Source organism: Cebus imitator, unplaced genomic scaffold (genome assembly GCF_001604975.1).
Source record: "Cebus imitator isolate Cc_AM_T3 unplaced genomic scaffold, Cebus_imitator-1.0 Scaffold199, whole genome shotgun sequence".
In the NCBI taxonomy this organism is placed as follows: domain Eukaryota; kingdom Metazoa; phylum Chordata; class Mammalia; order Primates; family Cebidae; genus Cebus; species Cebus imitator.
This window is the reverse complement of record NW_016107514.1, coordinates 5,309,378-5,319,799: the sequence shown is the minus strand read 5'-3', so window position 1 is coordinate 5,319,799 and position 10,422 is coordinate 5,309,378. Positions and strand designations below refer to the sequence as shown.

Below are 10,422 nucleotides of genomic sequence, written 5' to 3'. Positions count from 1 at the left end.
AAAAAAAAAAAAAAAAAAAAAAAAAAAAAAAAAAAAAAAAAAAAAAAAAGAAAAGAGAATCTATGTAGGAATTTCATAAAAAGCAAAGGAAAACAACATAATTATTTGTATTTTAGATCTGTAATTTAAGTAACATATTTATCTCCTAGTTCTTATTTTAATACTTGAAAGTAACAATAACACTTACCTTACAACTATAAGAATGGCTATAAGTATTGAACAGATAGGATCTGCTATCATCAGACCAAAATTTTGCATCATGATGGCAGAAGCAATTACACCAATACTTCCAAGTGTATCTGCTAGGATATGTAAAAATACACCTAGAAATAAACCATAATAAAGATCAAAACAGTATCTTTTGGTTAATTTGAAATACAAATATATCCTAGAACTATACTCTTAATTTTATATATAAAAAGCTAGATATCAATTTTAAAAGTAAGTAAGCATGTACATTCACTGTTTAGTAACCATGTAATATAATAGTACATTTTTGAATTAAAATCATTTTTCTGTTTCAAATCAACAGGGGTTAAAATATCTGACTGGTAAATTATACTTGTTCTTAACGGTATAAATGAAGTAGAGAAGCAAGGTGATTTTAAAAATTGTTTGTGAACATTCACCTCTGGCTAAAAGGAGTCCAAAAGTTAATAATTTGTTAGGGGAAGGAAACTGCATTAGGGTAAAAGAACTGGTCAAGAAAACATTTTAACTATAGATATACGTGCGTACAGCGCCCTCTGCTGGTAATTAGAATTATTACCATTTGGGACTACAATTTCCTATAAACCATAACTTTACTTATCCTGTTATTATCCTAAAAGCTCTACCTAAACTGGTTACACACTACACTCAAAGCTGATGTGAAAGAAGGCAGAGATTTGAATATTTTTAAATAAATATAAAATATATGTTGAACTTTTAATAATTAAATATTAATTTGGTAGAATACTGATGTTATACTGATATTCTAAGAACTTAAACATAGTAACATTTAGTAAGTCAAAGTTACCCAGAAAACCATTTAAAATGTCAGGAAGTAAGATTTATGTACAATATTTCCTGAGAAAACTCAACTAAGACAAATTATTTAGATCTTTAATACAAAATTTCTATATAGCAAAACATTCTCTTAAACTTCAACCATGTCTTGCTAAAAATAGAATATTCTTCAACACCATCATCTGCCCTATTTGAAAAGAAAAAGTTAATGCATAAAAAGCACATATCTATTTGAGAAATAGTTTTTCCTTTTTATTATTTGCTGCACAATAAAGGGTAAACTATAATTATTATTATTTGAAACAAAACAATAAGTTTTGCTCTTGTTGCTCAGGCTGGAGTGCAATGGCACAATCTCGGCTCACTGCAACCTCTGCTTCCCAGGTTCAAGCGATTCTCCTGCCTCAGCCTCCAGAATAGCTGGGATTACAGGTGTGCACCACCATGCCCAGCTAATTTTGTATTTTTAGTAGAGACGAGGTTTCTCCATGTTGGTCAGGCTGGTCTCGAACTCCCGACCTCAGCTGATCCCCTGCCTCGGCATCCAAAAATGCTGGGATTACAGGCATGAGCCACCACACCTGGCCTAACTATAATTACTTTTAGGTATAGAAACACAAACTTACTTCAACTCAAGAAATTTTCTCATAATTTAAAAATTGACTGGTAATGAGTCAAATCAAATCTTGTGTTCTGGGAAATTATACTTCATATTTTCTGCCACTGATGGAAATTTGTATGAAATATTGCATTAAATATAAATCATCCCTCACTACCTACATATACTTTTACATTTATATACAGTTTGACTCATTATAACTGTTCTTCAAAAAGAACTGTTCTTTAAGAACAGCTCTCGGCCAGGTGTGGTGGCTCACACCTGTAATCCCAGCACTTTAGGAGGCCGAGGCGGTGGATCACTTGAGGTCAGGAGTCGAAACCAGCCTGTCCAACATGGTGAAACTCCATCTCTACTAAAAATACAAAATTAGCTGGGCATGGTGGTGCACACCTGTAATCCCAGCTACTCGGGAGGCTGAAGCAGGAGAATCGCTTGAACCTGAGAGGCGGAGGTTGTAGTGAGCCAAGATCGTGCCGTTGCACTCCAGCCTGGGCAACAAGAGCAAAACTCCATCTCAAAAAAAAAGAAAGGACAACTCTCTTAAAAGCTCTTCCAAAACAAAAGAATTTAGTCAGATATACTTATAGAATATTCAGTTCCTATCAGCTATTTCAAATAGCAATGATTTATGTACAGTGTTTCCGGAAAAAAAAAAAAAAAACTCAACTAAGACAAATTATTCAACATTTAGATCTTTAAAACAAAATTCCTATATAGCAAAACATTCTTAAACTTCAACCATGCCTTACTAAAAACAGAACATTCTTCAACACCATCAACTGCCCTATCTGAAAAGAAAAAGTTAATGCAAAAAAAGCACATATCTACTGGAGAAATAGGTTAATAATGTTGGGCCACTTTACTTTTAAAACTAAAACTGGAAGAAAAAATACACATCAAAGGAGATTGAATGTCACTAACTACAAACTCCAATATATGATACATGCTTTTAAACATTTATATTCTTTTATCAGTGTTTTAGTAGAATAAAAAACAAAAATAACTCTAAATATAAAAGGAAAAAGAAAATAATAATTTGTTTCTGATTTTTCTTAGACTTGAAAGTCCCGTTACAATTTATTTGCTAACCTGAAAACTGATTTTATTAGTAAGTATCATTAAAACTACCTAAGCCCTTCTTACTATATAAACTATTTAAGAAGAAAAATCACTAAGAAAGAAATATAAACTAGGATGTTTAACTTATCCAAAGTTAAAAGCCTTAGAAGACGTGGTAGGATACTGATAATCTAACTTCCCAAGAACTTAGTAAGCTAAGGATCAAGGCATAGCAAATAATTGAAAAATTTAGTTAATTCAAGTTTTTTATGCATGAGTATCTATCTACCTGGTCGTTTTACAGTAAGTTTAATACCAGGTAGATATCTCTGTTCTTCAGCTATTTACTGGATTCTTCAGCCATTTACTGGACTCTTCAGCCACCATTAACTGATGAATATTCAGAAAATATAAACTTATTTTCAAAATAACTTATATAAAAGAAAATTGGGAAGGCAAATATAACTTCCTTTCCTCCAACCTGTGATGATTTTCAAAATTAAATTCTTATTATCAAGGCTAATGTATAGTACTGGATATAGATGCATCAAATATGCATGATCATAAGCTATTTCAGCAAATGTTATTCTAAAACAATTCCATATATTTTGTAAATGGAAAACTTGTGATTGGAAGACACATTTAAGCCTTCTGAAAATAAATTTCTCAGTATGAAGGAATATATTCACAGTGAAAAAATAAAAAACAAGAGTTATATGAAGAAATAGTGGTGCAGTTGAGATTGAATCAGAAACCAATCAGAAAAGTCAGACTGAAGTCAAAAGTTAATAAAGGTAAGAAGATAACAGAAAATTAGGAAAACCTGACAATAAAGTCTAAATAGAAACCCAGGGCCAGAGATTGGTTCATAACCCAACCCCTCCCAAAAAAAACTACTACAATTCATAGACATGATTGGTTTTCTCTGGCTTGTGTAACTTTGCAATATACAATTTTACACAGCTTGTAAGCTCTTACAGGTATTAGTTATGGATGGCCTACAAATATGATGGAGTTCTCACTTTGCATTAGATTTTTAGCTCTAAATTTTCCCACAACATAAAAATATATTAAATATTATTCTTGGAAAAATTATGTAATAATCTTATAAAGGCAAACATACGACTACAGACAGTCCTCAACTTAAAACGATCAGCTATGACTTTCAATTTTACGATGGTACGAAAGCAATATGTATTCAGTAGAAACTGAACTTCAAATTTTGAATTCTGGTCTTTTCCTGAGCTAGCAATAATGTGCTATGATCATCTCTCACGATGCTGAGCAGCAACAGCAGGCTCCCAGTCAGCCATGTGATCGCAAGGGTAAACAACCGATATACTTCACAGTGAACTGTATTCAATAAAGTACATCAGATATTCAACGCTTTATTACAAAATAGGCTTTGTGTTAGATGATTTTGCCCAACTGTAGGCAGATGCCAGGTGTTCTGAGCACATTTAAGGTAGGCAAGGCAAAACTACTATGTTCAGTAGGTTAGGTGTATTAAATGCATTTTCAACCTACAACATCTTTAACTTACCACAGGTTTCTTAGGCCATAACTCCACAGTAAATCAAGAAGATCTATACAATGTTTACAGTCACAGGCGTGGCCATTACTTATATTTAAGCAGAATGGTTTCTGAATCTTTTTCTTGTAAGATGTAAGTCTCACGTTACCCAAGGTGGTCTCAAACTCTTGGGCGCAAGCAATTCTCCCACCTTAGCCTCCTGAGTAGATAGGATTGTGGGGCACATGCCAACTGTACCCAGCTCAATATTTTGCTTTTCTTATTAAATCACAGAAAACAGTCAAGTGATAATTAAAAGAATGTCTGCTGATATATCTACTAGTATATTTAAAAAGATCACCAGAAAGGCTAACATTCTAAACACAAACACTATGTTATATATTTTTCTTAGAGGAAAACGTCAGACAACTAAAACTTCAAAAACTATAAAAGTGGTTTCAAAAAACTAAGAAATATAAAAATTGCTTGTCATACCTTGTAAAATCTGTCTGCTGGGTCCTGTTGTTTCTTTTAAGGAGGGGCCATCTGTAGAGAATTAAATTATTTTAAAACATGTTTTCAATTCCCCATTCAAATGTTTACAACTCAGAGTCCTTTTCATTCAAAGGCATCATCAGGAATGCATGACTATATAGCCATATCAAAATTACAAATTTTTTAAATTTAATAAAATAATTGAGTGGAGGTAAATTTAGTGGAGGTAGTTTTAAAATTCATCAAAGGTATGGAGTATTTCAGGAATTATTATATTAAAAAAGATTAAAAGCACAGGAAACTAAAAACACTGTGAAAATCTTCCAATACTCATAACATATCTTCTAATACTTTTACAATTGCAAAATTCAGAGAAAATCAAATGTACTGCTTGAAGTTATGAGGCCCAAGAAAGGAAGCCAGGATAGAAAGATAACCTGACTACGGTAATAGTTTTTCAATAGCTTCTAGCTTAATGTGGCAAACTCTTCATACAGAAGAGATAAAAATACTACTTTTTTTCATTTTGCCTTTATGATGAAAAAACTGCTATAATTTATATCCTTAAATATCTGGAAAATTACTAATTGCCTTTAACACTAAAGCAGGAAATACAGGTAAACAGGACAAAAGCTTACCAATATTTGTTTAAACAGAGCATCAGGAAGACTGATAAGCTTTGTGATCACAACTAACAAAGTATATGCTACGTCATTTGTTCATGGCCCACAGCACCAAAAAGGTCAAAGTACCCTTATCAGTACAGCTTTGGTAGAGCATTGCAATAATATTCTGCAATAATGTAACAAAGAAATGCAAAAGCATAATACCACATAATATTTCCTATCTAGATATTATACTGCCATGTGGATAGGAAGAAGTTGCTCCCCTAAAAAATCCAGCTGATAGTCAAAAGTGTGAGGGATATGCAGTTTTCAATATTATTTTGACATGCATGTGAGCAAAAATGTTGGACGAGCAAGATTTTAAGGCATACCTGTGTAACTGTTATAAAAATACAGCATATTTTAGAGACTGACACAGGCCACAGGCAAAAATAGACAAATGGGATCACATCAAATTAAAAAGCTTCTGCAAGGCAAAGGAACCAAATAACAAAATGAAAAGGCAACTTACAGAATGACAGAAAATATTAGCAAACTATGTATCTGATAAAATATATACGGAACTCACAATCAACAGCAAAAGTAAATAAGTAACCTAATTTTAAAATGATCAAAGAGTCACAGAAAGACACACAGCGCATGTTCTCACTTACTTGTGTAGTATAAAAAATCAAAACCATTGAACTCATGGATACAGAGACTAGAAGTATGGTTACCAGAGGCTGGGAAGGGTAGTGTGGTGTTGTGGGGGGAATGGGGATGGTTAATGGGTACACACACAAAAAAAAAAAAAAAAAAAAAAAAAAAAAAAAAAAAAAAAAAAAAAAAAAAAAAAAAAAAAAAAAAAAAATAGAAAGAATGAATAAGACCTACTATTTGATAGCACAACAGGGTGACTACAGTCAATAATAACTTAACTGTACCTTTCAAAATAACTAAGAGTATAACTGGATTGTTTGTAACACAAAGGATAAATGCTTGAGGTAAAGAAACCTCATCTCCATGATATGATTATTTCACACTGCATGCCTATATCAAAACATCTCATGTATACCATAAGAATATACACCAGGCCGGACGCAATGGTTCATGCCTGTAATCCCAGCACTTTGGGAGGCGGAGGAGGGTGGATCACGAGGTCAGGAGTTAGAGACCAGTTTGGGCAACCCGGTGAAACTCAGTCTCTATTAAAACACAAAAAATTAGCTGGGCATGGTGGCAGATGCCTGTAATCCCAGCTACTCGGGAGGGTGGGAGAACTGCTTGAACCCGGGAGGCAAAGGTTGCAGTGAGCTGAGATTGTGCCACTGCACTCTGGCCTGGGTGACAGAGCGAGACTCCATCTCAAAAAAAAAATGTGTGTGTATATATACACGTGTGTGTGACACACACACACATACATACATATATACCTATTGGCCAGGTACGATGGCTCACGTCTGTAATCCCAGCACTTTGGGAGGCCAAGATAGGCAGAGGAGATTGGGACCATCCTAGCTAACATGGTGAAACCCCATCTCTACTAAAAATACAAAAAATTAGCTAGACATGGTGACACATGTCTGTAATCCCAGCTACTCAGGAGGCTGAGGCAGAAGAATCGCCTGAACCTGTGTGGCAGAGGTTGCAGTGAGCTGAGATTGCATCACTGCATTCCAGCCTTGGTAAAAGAACAAGATTCCATCTCAAAAAAATTAAAAAAATAAAGAATATATGTCTACTATGTACCCACAAAATTAAAAATAAAAAAATTTATAAAAAAATAAATGAAATAAAATTTTTTTAAAAGATTAAATGGCCAAATATTTGAATGGACAGTTCTTTGAAGAAGACATACAAATGGCCGACAGGTATATGAAAAGATGCTCAACATCACTAATCATATGGGAAATGCAAATCAGAATCACAATAATATATCATATCATACCTGTCAGAATGGCTATTACCAAAAAAGCAAAAGACAAGTGTTGGCAAAGCTGTGGAGAAAAGGAAACCCTTGTATACTACTGGTGGCAATGTAAACTGGTACAGACACTATGGAAAACAGTATGGAGGGTCCTCAAAAAAATAATAATGGAACTACCATAAAATCAGCAAGCTGGGTATTATATCCATGAGAATTGAAATCAAGATCTCAAAGAGATATCTGCACTTCCATATTCACTGCAGCATAATATTCACAATAGTGAAGACATGGAAGCAACATAAATGTCCATCAACAGATGAATGGATAAAGAAATGTGGTATATCCATACAATGGAATATAATTCAGCCTTAAAGAAAGAAAGAAAATTTTGACAACATGAATGATCCTGAAGGACATTATGCTAAATGAACTAAGCCAGACACAGACAGACAAATACTACATTTATACTACTTATATGAGGAATCTAAAATAGTCAAATTCATAGAAATAGAGTGTAGAACAGTGGTTGCCAGTGGTTGGAGGAAGTTGGAAATGGGGAAATATTAGTCAAAGGCCACAAACTTTCAGTTGTGCAAAATAAATAGGTCCTAGAGATTTGTATGGCATAGTGCCCATAGTTAATACTGTTTTGTATACTTAAAAATCTGTCAAAAGTGTAGATCTTATGTTAAGTGCTCTTACTGCAAAAGAGAAAGGAAAAGAAAAGAAAAGAATAAAAAAAAGGAAGACAAAAGGAAGAAAAGGAAGACAAAAGGAAGAAAAGGGAGGAAGGAAGGAAGGAGAAAGAAAGGAAGGAAGAAAGAATTGAGTGTACAGGAAACTTTCAGTGGGAATGGACAGGTTTATTGGAGAAATCATGGTGATGGTTTCAGGCCTGCATATTTACCTCCAAACTCATCAAGTTGTATACATATTTACCTCTTTTCATATGTCAATCATATCTCAATAGAGTAGTTAGACATTTTTTTTTTTAGACAGAGTCTAGCTCTGTCGTCCAGGTTGGAGTCCTGGGTTCAAGCTATTCTCCTGCTTCATGGAAAAATTTCAAAGACTGAGGAATGAAGGGCTTAGAAGGCTCACTCTCCAAGGTCCCTTTCATATTTTCAAATCTAAAGCTTTAGGGTTCTGTCTATGTTGCAAATACGAGATAATATTTAAGCATACACTCTATTGAGACTAATCAAATTCTGTCACCTAAGTAGCTTCTATTAAGCTATATTTTATAAACTATATAAAATATACTGCAAAATAAAATACTGAGTTGATAAACACCTCATAACTTAGTACCTAATGCTATATAAGTTAGCATCTAAATATTTCTGAAGAAACATAAATATCAGGTGACAGACATCAAAAATTATAATACAAGTGGGAAAACTGAAAACCTCTACCATATTTTTAGAAGCCTATATAGCACAAAAGGCCTTGTGATGCTTAAAAAATTGTAATTTTCATTTCCTAAAATGCAATTGTTCCTCATGCACTAACACTCACTAAATATAGTGGCATTTGGGAGGATGGGAGAGGGAATAGTTAATGGGTACAAAAAAATAGTTGAAAGAATGAATAAGACCTAGTATTTGCTAGCACAACAGGGTAACTATTGTCAAATATAATTTCACTGTACATTTTAAAATAACTAAGAGAATAATTGGATTGTTTATAGCACAGGACAAATGCTTGAGGGGATGGAAACCCCGTTTACCCTTATGTGAATTACTATGTGTTACATGCCTATACCAAAATGTCTCATGTAACCCATGAATATATACAACTACGATGTACCCACAAAAATTAAAAATTAAAAATAAATACATAAAAGAGTGGCACTTTATTATGATATACGCCCTAGGAAAAAGCTAATATCCACTGCCTTATACCGAATTAATTTCATGCTATACTAAAAATAAACTAGCCCTGGGAACCATTTAGACTGATTCATTAGAAAAGAAGTTGATTGCGTATCTTTCTAATAAACTATTTCAACTAGGAAAAGTAATCATAAAAGTTTCATTTATTTGAAGGCTGTCCATTTTGTCTTCAGGCTGTACTCACCATGAGAATGAAAGTGTCCATGTCCATGAGCATGATCATGGCTATGTGCGGCACCATGTTTCACATCATGGCTATGGCAATGATCGACATGGCCATGTGGCTGATCTAGAGCACCATTAAAAAGGGAATGACTGTGTCCATGGCCTAGAAAACAAAGTGTTAGCACAGAATGTATATAAAAATATATAAATGGTTACAACTACACTGATACTAGTGCAAAGAATCAGCTCTAAACTCAGATCAATTCAAGAAACACTTACTTGTAAAAAGTGTTACAGATTTATTAGAACGATCCTAAGTTCCTGCTATGGAGTACGAGAAGGTAATAAAGCATAGAGGAAAGTGATAGACCTTACTGGAAATGAAAATAAGTACTACTTGGAAGTATACAGAAATATCCAAAGATAACATTATCTAATGTTATTCATTCATTTGAGAAACACATATTTATAATGTTTTGTGTTATAGGAATCATTCTAGGCATGGGAGATGAGGCAGTAAACAACAAAGACAAAATTCTTGGCCCCAAATTTTCAAAGTACTATTACATACACTAACACAGATTAACAAGACATATGCAAATGCTCACATTAAGGAAGACACAAGAAAGCTTCTGCATTTGGTAACAGAATCAGTAAAATTACATTAAAGCAGGTAGAAAGAGCTAAATGCAAAAGAATGCAGAATTGTCTCTCCACAGCATACCTAAAAACAACTAAGCCATCAAGAAACGTCTTATACAAGCTACTCTAAAGTACAGAAAAAGAGTGGATGCTATCCAAGTCAAAAATGCCACTTACATTTACAAAAATTCTAAATACCAGTAAATTAAATCCAGCACTGCACCATATGAAAAAATCATGACAATGAGGTTCTCCAAGACATATTTACACAGTACATTTCATACACACACACACACACCCCCCACTGCTTTTTTTTTTCAGACAGGGTCTTGCTCTGTCATCCAGGTTGGAGTACAGTGGTGTGATCTCAGCTCACTGCAACCTCCACCTCCCAGACTCAAGCGATTCTTCCATCTCAGCCTCCTGAGTGGCTAGGGCTATAGGCATGCACCACCATGCCTGGCTAATTTTGTATTTTTTTGTAGATGGAGTTT

At 33.9% G+C, this 10,422-nt stretch overlaps 1 protein-coding gene across 2 annotated transcripts in view; it reads right to left on the bottom strand.

Annotated features, from left to right (window-relative positions):
- SLC30A7 (solute carrier family 30 member 7) overlaps positions 1-10,422 on the bottom strand; it is a 75,363-nt gene that overhangs the window by 48,927 nt on the left and 16,014 nt on the right. For both annotated transcript variants that reach the window (XR_001830679.2, XM_017547629.2), the window contains exons 6-8: positions 9,306-9,449; positions 4,698-4,748; positions 188-323 (exon numbers count right to left, since the gene is read on the bottom strand). Coding sequence is in view for 1 of the 2 variants with exons in the window: in XM_017547629.2 (XP_017403118.1) it covers positions 188-323; positions 4,698-4,748; positions 9,306-9,449 (331 nt within the window). In the remaining variant the exon portion in view is untranslated. The remainder of the gene's footprint in view (positions 1-187; positions 324-4,697; positions 4,749-9,305; positions 9,450-10,422) is intronic.